We start from the raw sequence: 24,070 nt of genomic DNA on the forward strand, positions 1-24,070 counted from the left end.
TACTGCTAAAGTACATAAGTTAGTACCTAAAACTACTCACACCAATAGACACTCTATTAGTGTGAGTAAATTTTGAAGCGCTGGTGGCCTAGCGGTCAGAGCGTGCCACTCGCAATCCGGAGGTCGCGGGTTCAAACCCCGGCTCGTACAAATGAGTTTTTCGGAACTTATGTACGAAATATCATTTTATATTTACCAGTCGCTTTTCGGTGAAGGAAAACATCGTGAGGAAACCGGACTAATCCCAACAAAGCCTAGTTTACCCTCTGGGTTGGAAGGTCAGACGGCAGTCGCTTTCGTAAAAACTAGTGCCTACGCCAAATCTTGGGATTAGTTGTCAAGCGGACCCCAGGCTCCCATGAGCCGTGGCAAAATGCCGGGATAACGCGAGGAAGAAGAAGGTGTGAGTAATTTTAACTTTATAATTGCACAAGTAGAGAAGTGACAACGGTGAAAACGATAGGCAGTTATAGTTTGAGAGAATATAAACATTAGTACTTAACTACAATGAGTGTGTTTTTCCACTTTTCCACTCAAACTTACCAATAAACCAAAATTTAGAAAAGTTACATAGACAAATATAAATATCCAATACGTAGAAACTAGCCTAGACAAATCCTTTATAATTTCAGGATTTTCTACACAACACAGAACTTGGCACCCATATACATAGATCTCAACACTTTTGTCGGCGAGTCAACAACGACACATATTCTTAATATTGAACTTGGCTCCCATTTCACATGTATGTTTTTGTTGGAATATCATTACTTTTTGTACAGAAATTACTATAGTATTAATCATGACAATAAATTTGCCCAACCTGAAAAGCCCTAACGCGCAATTCAACCAATTTTCATTTTTTTTCCTTTGTAAATGCCTAATAGTTAGCTATGTTTCGGTTAATTTTATATATATTTATATGTATGTTTATGTATGTCTATTTGTATTCCTTATATGTGTATGTTTATTCACTGTAATTGTGTGTGTGAATCTAGGCTTAATAACGGTTTAGCAACACCTACTTTTTCGATTAACTTCTCTATTTCCGCTACCCAAAGGTTGTCTGGAAGAGATCGCTTTTTAGCGATAAGACCGCCTGTTGTCTGCCTCTAAATTTAATCAATGGTTTATTTTTCTTGTATATTTTTACTGAGGTGTGCCAATAAAGAGTATTCTATCTATAGTCTTCCTTCATGCCAAATATAATTATCAATGTTTCTAGGTCATCAAAAAGTGGGTAGGTTTTTGGTCTATATAAGTAAGTCTTAATTAATCTGATAATTGTCAGTATATGTTTTTCTAGTCTCAACGGCAACCCTAGCGTTGCGCCGGTGCGCGCAGTGCGGGGAGCGGCGACGGCGCTTTGAAGATCACTCCATTGTATTTTTGTGTAGGTATTAAAACGGTAGGTATTTACGTTTTATTTGAGATCTCTCAAACTCTGTCTCTGTCTTATTACGTCTTAGTGAGAGTAAAAGACAAAAATCTCCGCAATTTGCGAATTTCGGTTTTTGCGGTAGGCCCCCAGTTATTAGTATGTGTAAGCGAGAACGAATATCGACAGTTGAAAAATCGGATATCGTTAGTGTTGTGTGTCGACAGAGTAACATCCCTAGTGCGCAAAATATTCAAGTCAATAAACAAGATCAAGTGCGAGTAGTTCGAAAAACTCGCGCCGCTAGAAGATGTTGATGTCAAGTTTAGCCAGTCTTCTTCGAGACCACGGGGACAACGCCGTCCTCGGAACGCCGGATGTAAACATAAAACTTAATACGCGATTAAGTCCTGTTTATATTAGTTAATAATTTATACATGAGAAAAGATCTTGGCCAAACTATATATTCCACGTTATCCTAATATCCCAGATACATATAACTCATGGTCACCCTAATTAGAAAGAGATGCAACGGCTCACTTTGACTTCTCATGTGGACACACTTTTTGCCCAAGGTACCCTATCCGGATAATCGTATAAGTCCGTGCATTAGAGTGACAGAAAAAAATGCCCGCAATTGACGAACTTCGATTTTCGCGGTAGGCCCCCTGGGCCATGGCAGTGCCTACCGCGAACGCCGAAGTTCGCAAATTGCAGGTATAATTCGAGTAAAAGAGAAATATTATGTCCACAATTTGCGAAGTTCGGTGTTCGCGGTAGGCCCGCTGACTTCTTAAAGTCAGTTCAAATGGGTCAATCAAATTGACAATTTGATCAGAAATTAAATTGGCGTCATTCTGATTTAGCGTTTAGACTCCTAGTGAGTATTATATTCTTTGGTTTAGATGTAGAACAATGAGACACGAATTTTAGATTTATGGTGACAGTTGAATGCTCGAAATTAAAAAATGCCTCCAAGCGCGCATAATGATGCGCGCTTGGAGGCATTTTTTAATGAGGAACCATCTTTATATTCAAAGCATCACTTTTGTTTCCGCACCTTCTGATCTGAATCTTACAATCGAATCAATTGGAATCAGCGAGCTTTATTATTTTCTAATAAATAAGGTGTGGAAGTGTTTCTAATAAATAAATAAAGCGCTTCGCTTCAAAACACTAACAGACGGGCGTACCGGATCGTGACTTTGGTAGGGTCCGAGGCCTGTTCCATTCGAGTGGAAGGTGGTTCGCCGAACGTTCGTTAAAGATGCAGCTTTATAGCTTGCAATCGAACATCTGACCGGACTAAGCCGCGGTCCGGTACGCCCGTGTGCTAGAACTTTTAAACTAATAGGCTATAAAAAATCATACATCTGGGTCTATGATTCTCTGTCACTGTCAACGTCAACCAGTCCAACTGTCACTCATCCAAAGAGTAGTATTAGTATTTGTGTAAATAAATTTCAATATATATAATATAATATAATAACGCTCATTTCTTATACTGATTTTTAAAGGTAAGAGCTACTTTGTTTTATTAATTTGTTTTGAAACTCAACTACAGGTTAATAGTAACTTCGTTCGTTTACAAAATATTACCCCTTTTCAGATACAAAATGACTTCAGAAAAAAACGTCCAAATCGCCCAAGCTCAGGAAGCCTTCCAAATGATGCACCAGATATCGCATCTGCTTAATACGGGGCTGGACACAGAGTCCCTAGCTATATGTATCCGGCTGTGTGAGCTGGGTGTCGACCCGGAAACCCTGGCACACGTTATTTGGGAAATAAGGAGAATGGGAGAGAACGCCTCGCAAACCAAACACGGGTCTTACAACCACACTTCTTTAAAAGAATAGTCTTAGCTTAGTCCATAATGAAAAACAAGATTAAGGAGTGAAAAGAGTATAAAAAGTGTATTTACCTGATTAATATCCAATCAAAAGCTTGCTAGCTTTCTAAAAATGGCATTCCAAGTAATAAGAAGTATTATCTTCTGAAATTAATATAAGGCCATTGATGACAAATACTTTCATGGAAAACACACAAGTACAGTGTTGGCTAAACTTGAGCAGTGATTGCAAGAAGGAATGCTATATGACATTCATCTAGGTATAATAAAATAATGATAAACTCATATACTGTCATATAAAATTCATATTATTTGCAGAATTTTCATACATATGATCCTTAGTTGAGAAAAGATAGGAGAGGACCATTGCTTTGAAGCAAGTTTGTACAACCTATAATTTCATTCCATTACAAAATTAAAAAAAAAACGAGTGCTTAAAGATCTCTTAAAGTGGCATATGTCGTTTTTGAGTTGTTGGAATTTTGATTTTATTTCAATTAATCAAATTTTAAATTTAAATGACATAATTGGTTTGGAGTTGACGGCCTGCCACTCCAAGAGCTACACAAAATCCATACAAAATGCATTTTAAATGTACCATTTGACTCAGTATCAATACCCTTATTTATTTGCCATACAACTATTTACTTTAATAACTACTATAAAAACTAAATAATAACAATTATTTAACCCTATGAATACCAAATTTTATGCCTAGTAATGTTGCAAGCTATTGTCCAAAATACTAAACTAACAAAATAGCCTGTAACTACTTATTTTTAGCAAACATGAATATTTTCACATCTTCAAAGGGTAAATAATGCCTTTTCCCTTATTTTTTTAATAATTGCCATATGATTTTTTTTTAATTTTTTAAACAGAGTCCAGACAGCTATAAATATAGATTAAGGGCAGTCAGCCACTTGATGGCCTTGACGGTAAGGGTGATCAGGTCTTCAGGAGCTCCATTGGCCTTTTTCCTTTGTATAGCTTATACTAATCATGTTCTTAATTTTTAGGTGTAAAGTAATAAAACCCATGTTTTTATAAACTAATTTATTTAATTTCTAAATCATATTAATAATCAAACAAGATTGCAAGGAATAGGTAAATATTTCATATTTCATAGCATATTGCCAATATTCAATTTACCTATGTGAATGGCAAGTACCAGCCTGAAGAAAGGAACAAATATATCTTCATGATACTGGTGAAAGATTCTTCTATCCACATAATGGCAGGTACATCTAAAATGAGGTCACAATCAAATATATGGGAAACAAATAAGATATTGAAAGTGACAATGACATCATGCTATAAAATACTAATAAAAAATGAAAACATAAATTTTACTGGTAAAATATGAGGTCCCACTGTTTCTCTAACATAAACATGCAATTTAAGCAAAAAACATTTAACTGATTTGTAAGACTAACATGATCTCATTAATCTCATAAGAACTCCACAAACAGTTATATGTGGAGCTCTAAAGACATATAGGTATACCAAAAGAAACAGTTTGGAATCAAGTGTCCTGATAGATTTGAGAAACTAATAAAAGTATAGTATTTATCTTAATGCACGAGAAAACTGCTTAGAGGCCCAAGATTTATTTAATTCTAGGAGTTAAAAATGTACAGAACAATCAAAAGTTCAACTTTACCATTAACACAAGTGTCTCACTGCGGTGCAAACATATCAATCATTACCTACTGGACTGCAAATATCACAGATGCTTCCTGTTCACATTATAAATTAAAACCTCTATTTTTGTTTTAAAGTAAAAAATAAACTTTGCTATTTACTAGCAAAACAAAATTAACTGTACAGTTAAAATAGTTGTATATACAAATTTGTAAATAAACTAAAATGAATAAATTGTTTATTTATTTTTATCAAAGATCAAAATTTGCTTTTGTAATGAATACTGGTTGAATTTGTATTGAAACTGTACAGTTAAATTAAAGGTACATTCACTGCTGAACACAAGGACTAAACCTCGCCTTGTGAGGTTGGAAACTAACCAATAAGAAATGTCAAGTCGAGGTTTATTGGAAGGACTGCCCTTGTCCCTGACTCTGGCTCAGGACTGAGGGGTCTTCAAATATTGGTTGTTGAGGCTTGAACTGTTCTGCTGAGAGACGTGTGAACATGATGCCAATGCCTTCTATGAGGGCAAGCAGGATCCCACCCACTAGTGCACTGCCCGCCATTGCTGGTACACCTGGAAATTCACCAAATAAAATTTTCATTAAAAAGCAATGGGCTGGTATCCCCGAGTCGTAAAAGTCTCGCCCAATAGTGAGTTTATTCACTTTTCCTGTTCGTAAGCATTTTCATTTTTTTTATACTATGTCGGTGGCAAACCTATGTACGCAAAGGCCTATGTACGCCTACAACTCCAGAGGAGATACATGCGCGTTGCCGACCCTAATAACCCTCCCTCCCCTCTTTGAGCTCTGGCAACCTTACTCACCGGCAGGAACACAACACTATGAGTAGGGTCAAGTGTTATGTGGCTGCGGTTTTCTGTAAGGTGGAGATACTCAACCGAGGCACATCTACACTGGGCGGTTTGGGAGTGAGGGAATTGCCTCTCGTGTATGCTCACTCTGTGTGGACCCGCCTAGTGATAAACCTTATTCGAAAAATCTGAATTGTTAGTAATGTACATAAAGGAAAAAGTTCTGTCAGAATCATCCTTCTGCATAAGAATTGCATCATGTAAGATAATTTGGAATCATAGTGTTTGATTAGTAGAGATGCTAGGTATTTATTACATGTAAATTCAAGAATAACCAGCTAACAAAATAACTAACTGTTAGTCTGTAAAAGCATTCCAAAATCCCAAAATTCATTTGTATTTGAGCTTTGCATTCAGCTTGGGATAAAAAAATGTTCACAACTTGACTGCCCAGATATTATAATAAAACTACTAACCATTTCTTGCAGCCAGTATTCCACCGGTTAATGCACCACTCATGATAGAGTTCCAGGGGTCCTCTTTCTGCCGCATGTATACAAGAGAGCAGTCTATTGTGGAAAACATGCCACCCCATACTGCAAAGTTGCCAGCTACTATCGGGGACCGCTCCTTGACTGCGGCTAAGCTGCCAAGCTGTAAACAAGGAACAAATCAAATAGCCTAAGTCTATCAAAATAGAACTTAGAAGTGCAGACATTGTGAATTTTACGATTATGAATTATGATTTATTTGTATGAAAATATTGATACATTTTCTAACAGTTTATACTAAATTCTAATCAATCAATCATTTTCTATTTCATCATCATAGGTAGAAGTTCATCATAGGAAATCTAAAAATTAACTATAAAAGCTGGTCCCCCTGGTGATACCCTTATAGTAGGTATGTAATCATTAACTAGTATTCATTAAAAATAATCAAAGCACAATATTTACTAGTTCGTGTCATCCACGATGGCGCGCAGATTCCTCAAATCTAACCTTTAATAATATGACAATACGAGTCAACGCACGAATCGGCGTTCTATATACAAATAAAAATAAAATAGGCAACATACAATACAAGAGGAGTATACACTAATCAATGTTAATCTACATAACTAATCCAATTAATTAAGGTTCACTTTAATGGCAGGTCAAATTCCAATGAGAATCTCTTACCATCTTTCGGCTAAATCCAACTGGTGCATTTCTAAATCCTTTTATTGAGTGAAATATTCCTCCACCGATGGCACCCATGATGAATGCGCCACCGGAGTCGTCCAAAATACGCCATGGGCATGGTTCTCGTGAATATTCATCCATTATGTATCAATTTTCTATCTGTAACGTAATATTAGGTAAGATAACCTACACGACAATAAAACTATAGCACGATTGACATTTCAACTTACTTTTATTTTGAGTTTTTAATTTTCGCTAAGGTTTGTTTTTTAGTTGAGTGTTATCAAATTACTTTGGAAATCTCCGCATTAATATTTTATTAAATTGAAAGCCTTACCACTCCTACAGTAGTAGTGGTCGGAAAAGGCCTTCCCTAGAACGTAGTGATTATATGCTCTTTGGCCTTCCCGTCTGTCATTGTCATCAGCATGAGTAGTATATGAGTAGCAGTAGCATGACATTTTGTAAATTTGTATGATGCCAAGAAGCCATTCTCACCGTACCCACCATTATGGGCTCTACAGACCTCACGATACTTATATGCAGTTATCGTACATGCTGACTAAAAAAATATATGACTACCGAGGGCCTACTCCCAGTGCCAACATCGAATATCCTTATCTGCCTCTCTGCTATCCCATCTGTAAGATTGGGCGAGAAATTGTCTCGCCTATATATCTACATTCCACCTGTACAATTTCGTGGTCTAATGTGTACTTGCATCTCACATTTTGCTTAATGAGAGAGTGTGATGCAATGCATATTGGCCCGATGGAACACCTCACATTTGAATATTTCGAAAACTGGTTGGAAATGGGAAGTATTCGAACGCTTCCAGCCTTTTTTGACATTTGTGACATATAAGTGAATCCTTCGTTGTGTTTTTGTGCAATCAACTGAATCAATTTATCCTGCTCGTTATTATTGTCCTTCGGCAATAATGACGATTCACAACTTATATATTTTTGATCGTTATGGAACTTTGCTGTACTACGGTGAATGGAACAGGTCTAAACAATCTGGAATGTCGAGAGAAGAAGTAAGTCTAAATAGAACATGCATTAAATCAATCTTAGTGTTGGTTCTAATGACGCCTACCTGGTATTTTTCTTTTCAACTTGAGTTATAAATATTTTGTGGATTACATTATAATGTGTAAGTAAAATATCCTTTAACTATTTCAGGAAGGCAAGCTGATGTATGGGATGCTGTTTTCAATCAAGTCCTTTGTATCCAAGATTTCCCCATTGGATCCAAAAGACGGATTTCTGCACTACAAAACATCAAAATACACACTACATTGTCTAGAAACACCATCAGGACTTAAATTTGTTATGAATACTGACAACCAAGCTCAAGGGGTGCGGGAATTGCTGAAAAAGATTTATGGAGAAATTTATGTTCAGTATGCTATCAGGAATCCCCTGTGTGGTATTGGTGAGCCAATAACTAGTGAACTATTTAAAAGTAAACTTGATGCTTTCATCAAGACTACTCCAATTCATGCAGTGAGAGCTTCATGATAGAAACCCTCAATAAAATAGTTATAATTAAGTATTTAAGGACTATGTGTATAGTTCCTAAGTTGTGTAATATAAAAAATGTAGACTTAAGAATTGTATTCCTGTGCAGTACACCATATCTTGTCATGTGGCAACCAAAACTCACTACTACCACAAGTTCAGGGCTGTAGTGAACTATAATTAGTAGTATCAGACAAGGTTGACATTTATTTAATTATTTTTTTGTAATTAGTGAGTTTTACTTGTCACTGAACAATCTGTTTAGTGGCATATACTAATGCTCCTAATTATAATGATTATTTAACTTTTTTCATAAAATGTTAGCTTCCTTGTGTTTACACCTCACAGCCTGTAAGACCAGAGCTAACATGCGCTTTGCTGCACTATAGTTAGGCAAGTGACTAGAATGCTGTAGTGTCATTTTGAATAAGATTGTAAGATTTAATAGCTGAATGGCATTCTATGATTTATTTATTAAGAAATATGGTTTGTTTATTAACTGTTTGAAATATCTGTTTTATTATTAACTTACACTGTATAAGGATAAATAATTACAATATATTTAACCTACTACTTTTTTACTCATCATCTATCCAAGAGTTCTGAAAAAGATGCTTTTGCCATAGCTAACTTTTTTAAATTAAGTAATGCTATTCCTCCCATAAACCACTGATAATACATAACTCAACCATAGTTACTATACCCATAAACGAAAGTGACGCTTCTGTACTATGCGCTCACTTCGAGTTAGCCGGCGGCGACCGTAATATAATGACGTCACAGGTACAAATTACTAGTACTGTTGACAAAAAATAACGCGTACTATATTTTGTTTAATGTTTTTGTATAAAAATTACCTGTCATAATTTTCATCAAAGTAGTAATAAAGCACGTCTTATATTGACAATAGGTCGCAAGCTGTTGTCATTAACAACTATGTGTCTAGCTGGGTAACTGTTCCCAGTGGCGTTCCTCAAGGATCGTTGCTGGGGCCTTTGCTTTTCAATATATTTGTCAATGACATCAGTGATTGTTTCCACACTTCCAAATTGCTATGTTTCGCTGACGACATGAAAATTTTTACCAAAATTAATTCATTGGATGACTCTGCTCTTCTACAAGATGACCTTACACGTCTTGTTGCATATTGCCAGACCAATAAATTAGATCTAAATGTATCTAAATGCTTTACTTTGACCTTCACTAGACAACAAAGTTCAATTCCAACTTCATACAAGCTAAATGATCATGTGCTTAAATCTGTGTCATGTATGAAGGACCTGGGAGTCACCCATGATTCAAAGCTTTTATTTGATACTCATATAGATAATATAGTAACTGGTGCTACCAAGACTTTGGGATTCATAATGCGTAGTTCTTTACATTTTACCCAAATTAAAACTATAAAAGTTCTTTATAGTACATATGTCAGAAGTAAACTTGAATATGCGTCTCAAATTTGGAGCCCCAGTTATAATATTTACATTAACAGAATAGAACGTATACAGAAAAAGTTTGTAAAATACCTCTGCTTTAAAATGAAAACTCCTTATAATTCATCCAATTATGAGAATATTTGTAAAAAACATCACCTTATCCCACTACATAAACGTCGACAGATTGCAGATATTACTTATATACTTAATATTTTAAATGGTAACATTGATTGTCCTGAATTGCTCGCTAAGCTCTCCTTCAATACTCCATCTAGGTCTAAAAGATACTTCCCTCCCCTCTCAATTCCTTTTTCATCACGTAATTACAGAAAGAATAGCTTTCTACTACGAGCCAGTGTTGCCACCTTAGTTTTAGTAAAAAGGGCTGTTGAAGAAGCTAAAAAGGGCTAGATAGGGCTAGATGGAGCACTTGCTGAGCCTTGCTGTATACAGGCTAATAAAACACCTTAATACTGATTTCAATCATTTGTTTAATTTTTAGTTTGACTAACAATATTATCAAAATCGAATAAATTTTGAAGATTTAATCAATCAACTAAGTTCAAAAATTAAAATATTATTAAGTTAATGAATTAAGCTAAAATGATTCATAACCGGTTAAATTTTTTAAGAATTTAAATTTAAAACATAATTATTTACCATATTGGTAATAAAAAAACATTAACAAAAAATAATCAAAAATCAAATTTAACAAAAAATACTTAATCAAAAATCAAACAAAATTTAACAAAAAACAATCAAAAATCAAAGTCCTCATCTGAATCTTCTATGATTTGATTTGGTGGAGCAGAAGAAGTAGATGGCTCATTGCAATCCACGGTATTTTTTGACAATTTGAAAGTGTATTTCAAATTACTTCCACATTTTTTAATTATGTCCTCAGGAAACTTGTGAGAAAAGCAAGTTTGTTTGAGTCGTTTTAATCCCCATCGTATATTCAAAATTGCAATCATTGTTTTTAACCCCATCCTGTTTCTCGTTTTGGTTTTGATCAAGTTCATTGAGCTGAAAACGCGCTCTACATCGGCGTTAGAATGAGGCAAAGATAAAATATTTTTTGCCAATTTTCCAAGCTCCTGATATGGGTTGTTTCCGGCAGCATCCTTATGAACAATCACTTCACACCAAAATTTTACGCTGTCTTCTTTATTCTCCCAATCCTGGTTAGCAATGTGCCTATATTGTGTCAATATTTTATCAATTTCTTCAGGCTGCACACCGAACGATTCAGCAAGTTTAACAATGGGTAGTACAGATTTGCTCTTTTTTAACGTTTCTTTAACAGAAAGAATTGTCATGGTCTCCAGGTTTTTAAAGTTACTTGGCAAGCGCTGCTGTAATTCACTTATTAATTTCAGAGTAAAATCAATGCATCTTTGTTTGAGTGCTTTTTTTTCCGGTTCTCCTTGACTCGACTTACTTAAAGAATCTTCAAACATGTATCCCATGTATGGGTTCGGATCAACATAATCGTTGACTCGTTGAACAAAATAGTCTATTCGGGAATTCGGGTTGATAATTTTATGGCACAAACTTTGAATGAGTCGTTTCAGTGCATCTAGGAGTAGTACCGGATCTGTTCCTTTGCCTTCAAATATTTTCAATGTTTGCTGAACTTCGTTAAGCACTGATTTTAAGTAAATTAAATACAGTTTATTCTTCTCATCTTGTAACATCGAATGTAGCATTGTAGCTGTGTAGCAATTTTCTGGCGCCTGTACAATTCGAAAATGAAGTTTGAGTTCATCCCATTGAGAAAGTATTCGAGTAACGGCTGGCTCTATAGAAATCCAGCGAGTGGCACACATCTTTAGAATTTTCAGCGGTTTCTCGCCCACATTTATGGTTTCATAAATTTCTTTGTATGCATCTTGTCTGGATGGAGATAGACAAAACCAATTGTATATCTCTCTGACTAAAAACTCAATATTTCGTGGAATAGTCTCTTGCGAAGCGTGTGATACAGCCAACTGTATGGAGTGGCAAACGCACCTATTCAAAACCAAATGGGGTAAGTTATATTCTTCTTTCAGAATTTGGAACACCCCATTATTGATTCCTACCATTACAGAGGCGTTATCGGTTCCGATTCCCATTAGTTTTTTAATATCTAATTGTAGGTCATTAATAAGACTGATAAGGCTATCAACTATAGATCTGGCATTTGCAGAAGTCAATTGCTGAAGACCTAGAAATGTCGAAACTATTTCGTTTCGTTCTTCGTTCAAATATTTAATCACCACTCCTAACTGTTTTGTGACAGACACATCTGTAGACTCATCAAGTATCAGGCTAAAAGGGCTCGTCCCAATATCTTTGATCAGTAAATCTTTGAAATACGGACTCAGAACTTCCGTTATAATATGCGTACATTTAGTACGATGCATATGGATTTCATTTGCGCCTCCTTTCAGACAGTCACAATTGAAAATTTCTTTGCATAAGTCAGTAAGATGGTCAACACTATTAATTGAAGAGTGTTCTGCTATGTATAAGCTAAGATATGCTTCAGATTTATTGGCACTGGTAGTATCTTCTTTCTGCACAACTATTTTTGTTTGTAACGATGACGTAAATGGAATTGTTTTATCTTTATGTTTTTTTGTGTTCTTGTGACGATTGATGTCGTATAATTTTGCTTGCATTTCCACTTTACAATACAAGCACCGAGCTTTCAATGAATCTCCTGGCACTGATTTTAACCACTTAAACTCAGCTTCCCACTCTTTTTTGTAATGTTGCTTATGTGCAGTCTTTTTTTGAAGCGGCAAATCCATCTTAGTTATTTATTACTCACGAGAACTTTTGAAATGTTCACAATCACTTTGTATAGGTACGCAGACGAATCAATGATTTAATTTTCTAAAAACAATGCTCGGGGAATACCCGAATCGGAGCGGCGTAGAGATGCGATATGTTGCCATAATCGAACAAATGCTATCTACCAGAAAAATATAAATAAATCGCAAAATTATGTTAGATGATGATTTCAGATTTTGGTGTAATATTTTCAATAAAGTGAAAAGGGCTAGATAGCCCTTTCCGGGCTAAATCATTTAAAAACGGGTTCACGTAAGGTAAAAAGGGCTAGATCTAGCCCCAAAAGGGCTAAGGTGGCAACACTGCTACGAGCTGGTAAAAGTCTAAATGAACTAACGAAGGAGCGGGATATAGACGTTTTTAATAGCAACATCACAACTATAAGACGGATTCTAACAGACAAATTACTTGAGTGAGCGAGTCGTATGTGTTGGCATATTATTGTATCGATTAACGTATTAAGATTACTAATAAGTTTTGGTTTCTTTGTTCAGTATATAATATAATAAGTTTAGTATTAATATTTAAAAATATTAGTGGTAACACGTTGTAAAAAAAAAAAAAAAAATCTAGTGCTAACCACCAATTATCTGTTAACCTGTTGCTACCGGTGGGAACCTATAATTGGCTCTTTGTTATCTATATATATAACTATTGTACAATTTATAGCTGTTGGTTCTCCGAACAATAAATAAATAAATAAATAAATAAATAAAGCTGTAGTAGCCGAGTGGATATTACGGCGACAGAGGGGGTGGGGCGGGGAAAAGGGCCGGCAGGTAACTACAAAACAATAGTTATTTATGTTATGAATTTTATGATACAAGTGCGAAAAATAGGAAATTCGTAGCGAGTGGCGATAAATTAAAACACGACCGAAGGGAGTGTCTTAAATCGACACGAGTTGCGAATTACCTATTCGCACATGTATCGTACAATGTTTTACAGTACATATGACCTTTCAAATGTTCGACATAGTTACATAATGTGCTAATTTACGCACTAGTGCGGAAAAGTACCACCATATGTACTGTAATATATTTTTATTGCACAGAAAGGATACAGATGAAGCATACACAGATGTCTGTTAAGAGTTGGTTTATAACTAGCTTGACTTTCAGAGATTACAGGAGTCTCCGCACTAGGCTAAGCCCACAGACCTCTCAAACGCTTTCCTATTTCTATGGCTAGGCTTTATAGCGGGAGACCAGATGTACATTTATATGACATGCAGGTTACCGGGAAAAGAAATATGTTTATACAATAAAATTGAGGATCAAGATTTGATTCAGGTTTATGCCTAACTCTCATAGTTTTTGGATCCGCTGTGTCGTGACGATGAATCGTCAAGTAAAGCATAAATAAATCGGCCAATTTCTTGATTTGACTGTTGCAAAATTGGAGAGAGAGGCAGATAATGAAATTTCGATTTTTGCGGTCAGGATCAGGTTGCACTCAGGGCTATAGCTATAACCGCGAAATTCGAAGTTCGTCAATTGCGGGTATTTTTCTGTCACTCTAATTACGATCCCCGCAATTTGCGAATTTCAGTTTTCGTGGTAGGCCCCCAGAACTTGCGCCTCTACTTAAACGTAAAACTATGACTTAAACGCACCACATTGCTTCTTTTCGGTTGGCGTCTTGCTTGTCAGCAGTGTTGTCACATACAATTTTGGCGAAATGGTAGAACAGGGTGCAAAAATAGGTAGAAATGGGTCGAGTTTAAAATGAAAAATAGGTAGATCTACCACTCAATTTCAAGTACATTTTTATGATTAAAAATGTGTATAAAATGTTTTAAATTATTTATAAATTTTTGATATTGTGACGTGTACACGTGTTTATTAAAGAAATTGAAACAAAAGTTAGGATTTCCATTGTTTGTAGGTAATAAACCTGCTTGTACAATCTGTTTCTTTGGCAAGCTTTCATTAAATCGAATCGAAATTCGGTAGAAATTAAATAATGTTCCGTCACATGTATTGAGAATTGCTTAAAATTGTACCATTTTGAAAAATAGGTAGATTTCAGGCCGAGGGAGGTAGATAGGTAGAACGCAGGCAAAATAGGTAGATCTACCGAAAAGTTGGTAGATGTGACAACACTGCTTGTCAGTACTCAGTCAGTAGTGTCAGTACAAACCATGTACAAACAAAACAACAAAGAAAACGGTTGCATTAAAAACAATTTATTTGAACTTTCAGTTAACTAATGTTAAATTTAATCTATTCAAAGTAATAAAATCAGTATTCTTTGAGTGAGTGCTAAAGGATGGCATCACTTTTAAACTCTAGACTGCGCCCTCAAAACTGCTGTGATGAGTGAGACCGACGATACCGATATTCTTTTGCTTATCCCGCCGAATTTCTTTCTTGTGCCAAGTTCAGGCTCCGAAGGATCGCTTCTAGATTCCTCTAGAACTGTCGTGCACAAGCCTTCTTGCACTGCTCAAGTATTGGGGAAACTCGTGAACCAAGTGCACTCTCTTGAAAATAGGTTAGAAAGCTTAGAATTAAGTACTAACGAGAGTATTTCTAGTTTTGGAGGAAGACGTAAAAGTTGTGAGACGGAAAGCTTTGACAGCCGGAGTCTCGACCGTAAGTGCTTTACGTTCCCGCGCAGGCGGCGACGAAAGGTATTAAATAAAAGGTATAGAAAAAGAGACTGGTCTCTTACAAGCTTAGACTCAGTTACCACGACACATATACCACCATTAAGAGTCAAAGATTTTCCTGATAAATCTTCAGCAAATGATACAACGAGTATGGACGGAGACATCAGTAGTATTGTATCCACACCTAGCAAGAAAAACGATAAATTACTATTGCATGAAATTGATGAATTTTTGACTAAAGTGGAGTCATATGAAATACCTGATTCTAAAATAAAAAATGAAACATCTCTTAGCCCAGAGAATGTTATCAGAGCTACAGGGGATTATATGACAAAAAAGATGGACCCGAAAATGGGTGTTGATGATATAAAACTCCCAAGTGGTAGAATTGTATCCAGTAACATATTAGATAAATATATATACCTGGTTAAAAATAATACTGAAGCAACTGATAACCCAACCTCAAGCAATGTTAGATCACAGTATGTTGCAGGCGCAAATGAAAAGTTGGCATCAGAAAGCCAGAAGTGCAGTTCCTTGAAAAATGAAACAAAATCTCCTTCAAGCAGAAAATTAAATTTCATGGATTCTAAAGAGATCCAAGTTACATCAACTCCAAAGAAACCTCAACCTTACTCAGATACATTCCGTCCTTCTAGTAATAAAATCTATGATAGAGCCTCAAAGGTTTTGGAGCAATATAAGTCTAAAAACTTTGGAAGTAATTCTCAAAATTCTATGGCAGATACAAGTCACTCCCTGTCTCCTAAAAAAGATGAGTTTAAGATGCCACAAATGAGACCTTTTCCAGAAGGTAAAGATGGTTTTAAATTGAGTGAATTTCGCAATAAGTACATTGACACTATAGATACAGATTTGTTGAGCTTAAGTGAGATGTGGGGTGAAAAAAGAGACAAGGGGGACAGGATGGAAAATGCAAAGTTAGAAGAAGAAAAACTTAAAAGAGAGGCAAGTAAATTGTCAATTGTATACAGTAAGAACACCAGTGTTGCATATTTCATTGTTTTTTTTTTTCTATCATACTAATATACCAGTTTGATTATTCAAATTTGGATTTAGTACAAAAACAGGGAGTAAACTGCCCAATTGACATGTCATTCTAGTGTTTGAAATATAATAAATTTTGGTAAAAATTTCATTTTGGTACAAGCTTTTATCAATGATTTCTCAGTTTTTTTTTTCTTGTCACAGGCAACTAATACTCATTGAGCCAATTCTAAAAACCCCAAACACAATTAGGTTGTGTGTTTTATCACAGAGTTCTCATGGCCACTTCCTGTCTCCATCATCAGATCAGCTCAATGGTACCATAATATTGCAATGTCACTCGACTTACATATGTATGCAAAATTTTAGCACAGTTGAAAACTGTGAAGTGGGTCAAATTTAGCTTCCAAGATTTGACCTCATTTTGACCCACACAAACATACATATTAACAGGCAAGCTAAATAAAAGCTTGTCAAAACAAGATTCACCTGTTTTGTAGCCTAAAAGCCTATTTGCAACACTGAACCTGGGTCAGGTTTTTCATTTATAATATGATACCTTTCTTTATATTTCAAAACAGGTACATTTTCAGCAAATGATACAACAAAAATATTAATCTATAAGTTATGTTTTATGATTCTAGCATTGTGAAGCCATAATCCAACAATTACAAAAGAAAATCCTGGAACAGCAAGAGAAGCTGGCAGTTGCTGTCAAAGTAGATCACAGTAAGGACCAGGCCATATCCAAGCTCAGGGAGGCTTGGCTGAAGCTCACTAGTAGCCTGGACCGGGCAGAGGAGCGCCACAAGGCTGCATTGGACAAGATGATGCGGGAGGTTGACAACTTTAAAGCTGTTGCTGATGAAGCACAGAAGGTATATATCAATACTTTTTAATTGTAGCGCTGGGTTTTTTTAAATTAACCAAATCATAAAATTCAAAATTCATTTATTTCGCACAGGTTTCTCCATATCTTATTGCAAAATCGAAAATGCATTTTCTGTCTTTCTATCACTCTTGCCCATTTGAAGGATATAGAGAAAAAGCCAAACAAATTAAAAAAGTAGTTCATGTTACAGACCTTCTGGCATATAAGGAGCTTCTTTAGTTTTTTCTTATTTTTTTCCATGCTTTAATTTACAGAAAACTAGCCATTTCGAATCCGAGCTGTACAAAGCCCTAGACTTAGCCCATGATTACCAAGACAAGTGTAAGCAACTCAACCTGGAAATGAAGCAGGTCAGGGCCAGTACTGAGAGTGCGCTGGCTAGCAAAGACCAGGTTTTAGCAAGCAAGGACAAGGAAATACAGGCCTTGAAGGAAAACTATGAGACAGTCATGCGATTGAATAAACAGTCAACAGATTGTGTAAAGAACCTGGAAGATGTGTTGGAAAAGGTGGGTAGTAGTATTGGTATATTATTTCTTTAACACATTTGCTAGTCTAATATCTGCATAATAATTCTTTCATAAATATTGTTTCTGCTAGCATACAATCAAGCACTTAGTTTTTGAAATTAATTTAACCATAGAAGAAGTAATAGGTACTAAATAATCTATAGCCATTATTTGATGCTTTGCTAGTAATTCTTTTCTCCAAATGGGCTTACACTAGGATTAGGACTATGGATAAACTAAAGTAAAACTTACATTTATTATACATTTTCCTTCTAGCCCAGTGTTTGTTGTGACTGTGACATGCAATAGATTGAGAAAAAAATAATACTAAATCCTCTATTATCTCCAATTTAAGACTTTATATACACTGAATGAATTATTCTTCTTCACACTCTGCGCGAGGCTTAGAGTATGGGATCTTTATTTATAACAGTAATGCGGAAAATTGTTGAGTTAGCTACACTTGTTATAACATGGATTATTATGTTATAGGAAAAATCGGAACACAGCGAAACAAAGCAAAAACTAGACGAGCTGTCCCGACGGCTGCAGTCCATCGACGAAGAAACGGCTCTCGTACATCAGGAGAAGGAGCTTCTGAGGACCAAGCTCAACGAGGAGCGCGGCCGCGCGGCCGTCCTGGAGCGGCAGCTGGCCGACAAACAGGACCAATGTAGCGACCTGCTCAATAAATGCGTATGTTACAGTGTTATTACATAAAACTTATTTATTAAGTAGATTTATTGATAGACCTTGACCAAAGTGGAAATAATATTGACACGTAATTTCTGATTACATTTATAATCAGAAATTACGTCTGACATATATTATGTATGTTATTCGACTTATTCTATTATTATAGGACATTATTACACAAATTGACTAAGCCCCACAGTAAGCTCAATCAGGCTTGTGTTGTGGGTACTTAGACAATGATGTATATAATATATAAAAAATCTTAGAAATACTTAAATACGTAGAAAACATCCATGACTCAGGAACAAATATCATTGCTCATCACATGAATGAATGCCCTTATCAGGAATCAGACCATTTGTAAGTACATTAGTCTAATCACTTATTAAGTTTTCTTCCATCTATTGTTCAGGACTATCTCGATGCTGAAGTGAAGTCCCTGCGGAAACAGTTGGAACTCCAGAAAAACGAGCTAAAGAGTCACTACCAGAAGCAGTTAGAGGACGCCGTTCTGGCCAAGCTGCAGGAGTTCCAGCAGCAGCTAGAACATGCTGAGCGGGACCTGGAGAGTGACGCGAGAGGCAAAGAAAGCGCCATGTTGGAAACATTCAATAGACAGGTGGCCAGGATCGAGGAGCAGTGAGTTTCTTTCTTACACCGATTTTCGCTAGTCTGAGACTGGGCAATCTGCAGGAGTTTCAGCAGCAGCTGGGCGAGGCCTGGAGAGTGACGCGAGGACCAATGAAAGTGCCATGCTGTAGACATTCAAGTCATTTAACAGGCCTCCTGAGAATTGAAGGGAGTTTCTTTGATACACTAATGCATGTCGCAACCAGTTGACATAGGTATATTGCAGGTAATCTGCAGAAGTTCCAGAAGCACGTAGAACGAGTTGAGCGGGATGACTCCAGGTCAAAAAGGCTTAACTCTGACAGTGGATGGTTCAGCCACAAGAACAATACCGTAGTAGCCCATTAAAACTAGAGCGCTTGGTTCGTTTGGTTTATTTTATTAAACTTGGGGTGGTATTCCACCTGTCAAATGCGCATTGCGTCTCACTTTCTCATTAAGAAAAATGTGAGACGCAAATGCACATTGAACTAAGATATTGGATAGATGGATACCTTAGGTGCTAAAACTATTGCAAATATTTTTTTATTGTTTTAGACACAAATTGGAGATAAACGTTTTGGAAGAGAAACAAAAAGAAGAGATTAAATTATATCGACTACAGCTGGCCCAGGCCAGCGAAAAAATAGGCTTATTAGAGGTAAACTTCTTACTACCTTAAGGTTTATGATGTAGCAGTTATATATTTATTTTTTAACTTGCAACTTCTTATTACTCACTAGTACCTAAATGAAAACGTGCATAATCATTTTGATTATTATTATAAGTACATTAAGTACCTATAAATGTATTTCCCCGCATATGTTTGCTCGCTACGTTCGGCCATCCAATACACATGGCAGGTCCAATACACATTCCCCTTTAGTAAAAAGAACGACGTTTAAATAAAAGGAGTAATATTAGTACTTAAGTGTAAAGCTCTCATTTTTTGAATATTGTGCAGAGTAAGCTGGAGTCCCACCGGCGGCGGCGCGGGCAGATCGCGACGCAACTGCACGGCGTGATGCAGCAGCAGTGGAGGCAGGCCGTGCGCATCCTCACCAGCGGCCAGGAGACGCAGGACCACACCAGGGACTCTGGCTCGGGTGGGTGGATGCGACTACACGGACTCTCGTGGTTTTGTTTATCATTCTTTAAAAAGTACTACCTATTGTTATCGTATATGTCGGCTATCAACATCATATGGTCATGTTTATTTGTTCGGTTACGCATACGATTTATCACGTTTCTATTAAGAAAAATATGTCGAGAGCTCTACACTGCATTGCACGTGCATATCATAATGAAATAAGAGATGCGGCCGGCTCATGTCGTAATATGAATGATTCAGCGGCGCATTCGCCAGATCTAGACGCGCCTTGTCACGATGTGCGAAGGTTGATATTGGTCTGTAGCCGCGCGCGTCTGATGACGTTTTGTCTGTCAAAGGGATGAGTGTAAGGCCTGAGTGGACGCTCGAAGCGGAGCGTGTGGCGGGGCGTGCAGCGTGGCGTCGGGCTCACAAGCGATGTGAGCAGCGTGCACTAAGGCCGCTCCTATACGTTTGCATTTGTTTAATATGCACGCCGCACGCCCCGCCCCGCTGCACGCCCAACTCGAGCGTCCACTCAGGTCATGCCCTAATAAAAGTTGTAAATGTCTCAGCGTCGACGCCGGCGCCCGACTTCGCGGGCAAGGTGCCGCCGCTGTCGCTGCCGCCGCGCCGCGACCGCGACCCCCTGAACTTCGACGGACTCTCCGACCACGAGCTTCAACATTATGTTAAACTGGTTAGTGCTATTTAATTTAATTACAATCTTAGCGTCTTTCTGACCTTTTGCGTTCTCGCGCGCGAGTTCATACTTAAGTCGTGCTAGATGTATGGAGTCGCGCGCGAGAACACAACTCATGCTAGCCGATCTGGTAACATCGTATAGAAGCTAAGAATTTGCTCGGCTTGATAAAAAATTGTTAAGTATTTGCGTAACTTAGACGAAAATTCTTACTCTTAGGTGCTTAGGTCATCCGATCCTGACGGGGAATTGGATCCTATTGGCATTATTGTAAGTGCCGACACTCATGTGAATTGGGTCGAATATCACTCGACATGTTCATTGTTCAACAACCATTCAACGACGATAGCAACACCTGTTCCAAAAAGTGTTCGACGATTCTGGTCACATATAAAGACGTGTCAGGCGATATTCGACCTTAACTAATAGGTGGGTTGCTAGCTCTAAAGTTAGTAATCGTTACATCGATCTAACTTTAGATAAACACATCCTTATTTCTATGGTATCAAAGGCGTGCTACGACTACGATAAATTGGCCAGTTTGACCTTCACCACCTATTTGATGTAAATCGTGTCCCATTATTGAACATCATCATCATCATATCAGCCCCTTATCGCCCACTGCTGAGCATAGGCCTCTCTTCCAGTACGCCACTTGTCCCGGTCCTGAGCTAATCTCATTCAGAAGTGACCCGCAATCTTCCGAATGTCGTCCACCCGACGAGCCAACGGACACCAGGGGCTTCTTTCATCCGAAAGCGGCCACCATTCCGTTAACATTTTAGTCCACCTGCCATCACTCTGCCTAGCAACATGTCCCGGCCGACTCCATTTTAGTTTGATAATGACGTGACATTATCGGACAGCTGCTGACGAAGCCCCCGGCGCTGGACAGCACGGACGCGCGCTCGGCGTCGCCGCCCGAGGAGCCCACGAGCGACCGGCCCGGGCGCCGCGCGCGCCGCGCCCTCAACCACAGCGGGCCCAAGCCGCCCTGGAAGGCCTGACCCGGACCGAGGCGGATACGGCTTCTTTAACGGCCAGTGGATGTCTCTCTTCGCATTTTGAACTTTATCTCCTTTGATAGAGATCAGAACTTATGGAAACGTTGACACCCGTTTGCGCGATTGCGTAGTACTTTATGCAATACTGATAAAATTGACAAGGTGAGTCAGAAACTCGTTGTTATACGAACGATTATGTGACTCGTGTACAATTTTATTATAAAAACACAGTATTTTTCATCACATTTGCGAGGAAATAAATAGCTACAAGTTAAGCAAAAATGTGAGTAATAATAAAATGTCCGTCATACATAGGTATAGAAAATAAGCGGTTTTCAAGCAAAAGGTAATTTAGTTGCGAATACTGCGTCAAGGTGTAGGAGTACCCGTATCGACAAAGCATGGAATATGAGCAAGAGTAATGGCTGATGACAGAAGTATTTATTTACTCAATCTTGCAGTTACAGTGATGCTCTTAAAGTGAGTATGAAGTGGCTTGTTGTTTCTTTGTAGGACAAAGATCGATTAAAGAAAATGTTATAAGAGTGAAAGAATATTGTTGGAAGAGTCTATTAGTTTTTTTTTTTTGTAATAGCGGGTTTCGATGTGGGTTTTCAATGAATTTGTTTTACACCAGCAATATAAGGAACTATTTTTTATATTATTTATGATTTATAATATTTATTTAAGACGTACTTATGAGTCGATAGAAGCATAGAACTTTTATTTTATCCTTCGGCGTAAGTATATTAGGAACTTACTTCGTTTTTTTACCATTAAAAAGAACTCCAGAAGTTATAATGAGTATTTTTATTGACTACTTTTTATGATTGCTCATAATTAAGCCTACTGTAAAATTGTACCACATTAAAGTCCCTGATTTAAAAATTAAAACCACATGCTTTACATCTTGCACTTCTCCCGACTTCATTCTTATTCTAAAAAAAATATTGTAGCAATTTCATAAACCTTACAAGCCTCAATTAGTTAATTTATGTTCTATCAGCGAACGAAAAAAACATAGAAGACTAAAGTCAAACAAAATGTCAGCGTAAAAGTGGCCCCACTATTAAAAGACGCAATACTAATAAAATAACGGACCAATTGCAACTCGTCAAAGTTCAGGTCTTGTTTTTAGAGTTGTGCCCGCTCGGTCTTTAAAAAGAGCGCTCCGATCTCGGTCAATCGGTCAAACGAACTAGTTCGCTCTTTTAGGTCCTTTAGTTCCTTTAGTTCAGGAGCAAATCTCGAGATCTGAATGTGTATGACTAGGTTATATCTTGCTCTCGCTCGCAAATAAACAGAGCGAGAGCGTGAGAGAGCGAATTTCTTGACCTTGACTCATTCCGATCATTCGCTCCCGACCGATTTGTTACTTGGTACTGAGGGCGAACCACGTTCGACGTGTTGCCTCTCTGTCGCACTTGTAAATTCGTACGTAAGTGTGACAGGGAGGCAACCCGTCGAACGTGGTTCGCGGTAGGCCCGCTGACATACCGACTACTGAACTAAAGGACCGAGACCGATTAAGAGCGCTTAAGATGAACTAGTTCCTTTCGGTCTGTGGTGGGATTTCATTCCTTTTAGTTCTTCGGTCCTGACCGACTCAAGCCTACTTGTTTTCTTCAACGAAACTTCATTTGCGCAAATGGATAACCATTTGTGTTCACACGATGGCGCTGTCGCTTTTTCATGGTGCATTGTTGGATGTTCGACTTTTAAGCGAACCATTAAATCGAATGTAGCGTACGGAACTTTTAACGCAACGTTTTTTAAGCTCTCGTGCGAATGAGGCCTAATCGAGGCTTCTAGCGAGTTTATGAATAACGCCGTAAGTGTTTAAGTCCAGTAATTTAGATGCAACTACATTAGCGTGTCGATTTACACATTTTGGACATTTTAGTTCAATAAATACCCATGAAATAACAAGTTACTACTAATGTCAAGAGAAGTGCTACTGTAGAGGAATGTGTTTTACTTAGGATTTACTCTGTTAATATAATGGACCGAGTTTGTTATGCTACTTAACTTTTTTTTAATGTATCACGACATTCCATTTTGCAATTTTATACTGTTGATAATTAACAAGGATTTTGGATAATATACGCATTGTTTTATTTGATACAACCTTTTCAAGACAATGCAAGAAAGAAAAAAAAACGTGTTTATCAGTCTATTTTTATAGTGTGTCTGTCGCAGTCGGATCGTATAATCCGCCGTATTACATTATGGCTATAGCTCTTATAAAAAACAGGGTCGTTTTGAAA

General features: G+C 37.3%; 3 protein-coding genes across 5 annotated transcripts; 2 read left to right on the forward strand and 1 right to left on the reverse strand.

Annotated features, from left to right (window-relative positions):
• Positions 1-4,271: 4,271 nt before the first annotated feature.
• Positions 4,272-7,347, reverse strand: LOC133516294 (mitochondrial import inner membrane translocase subunit Tim17-B). Of its 2 annotated transcripts, XM_061849146.1 has the most exons (5): positions 7,109-7,302; positions 6,876-7,037; positions 6,171-6,348; positions 5,255-5,454; positions 4,272-4,477 (listed from the first exon to the last, which is right to left on the reverse strand). In XM_061849146.1, exons 2-4 carry the CDS (start codon positions 7,017-7,019, stop codon positions 5,279-5,281), a joined length of 498 nt encoding a protein of 165 aa, XP_061705130.1. In that variant the 5' UTR covers positions 7,020-7,037; positions 7,109-7,302; the 3' UTR covers positions 4,272-4,477; positions 5,255-5,278. The 2 variants fall into 2 exon arrangements, with proteins under 2 accessions (XP_061705130.1, XP_061705131.1); XM_061849147.1 differs by having other exon boundaries at positions 4,272-5,454; positions 7,216-7,347.
• A 376-nt stretch (positions 7,348-7,723) lies between these two features.
• On the forward strand, positions 7,724-8,971 carry LOC133516296 (trafficking protein particle complex subunit 1). Its single transcript, XM_061849148.1, has 2 exons — positions 7,724-7,917; positions 8,063-8,971. Exons 1-2 carry the CDS (start codon positions 7,819-7,821, stop codon positions 8,399-8,401), a joined length of 438 nt encoding a protein of 145 aa, XP_061705132.1. The 5' UTR covers positions 7,724-7,818; the 3' UTR covers positions 8,402-8,971.
• Positions 8,972-14,333: 5,362 nt separating this feature from the next.
• LOC133516284 (repetitive organellar protein) lies at positions 14,334-23,400 on the forward strand. 2 transcript variants are annotated; one of them, XM_061849126.1, is made up of 9 exons: positions 14,334-16,261; positions 16,945-17,178; positions 17,447-17,701; positions 18,194-18,397; positions 18,810-19,036; positions 19,565-19,667; positions 19,971-20,112; positions 20,672-20,796; positions 21,447-21,808. In XM_061849126.1, exons 1-9 carry the CDS (start codon positions 14,996-14,998, stop codon positions 21,582-21,584), a joined length of 2,694 nt encoding a protein of 897 aa, XP_061705110.1. In that variant the 5' UTR covers positions 14,334-14,995; the 3' UTR covers positions 21,585-21,808. The 2 variants fall into 2 exon arrangements, with proteins under 2 accessions (XP_061705110.1, XP_061705109.1); XM_061849125.1 differs by having other exon boundaries at positions 14,335-16,261; positions 21,666-23,400.
• The last annotated feature ends 670 nt before the right edge of the window (positions 23,401-24,070 follow it).

Source organism: Cydia pomonella, chromosome 3, assembly GCF_033807575.1.
Source record: "Cydia pomonella isolate Wapato2018A chromosome 3, ilCydPomo1, whole genome shotgun sequence".
Lineage (NCBI taxonomy): Eukaryota > Metazoa > Arthropoda > Insecta > Lepidoptera > Tortricidae > Cydia > Cydia pomonella.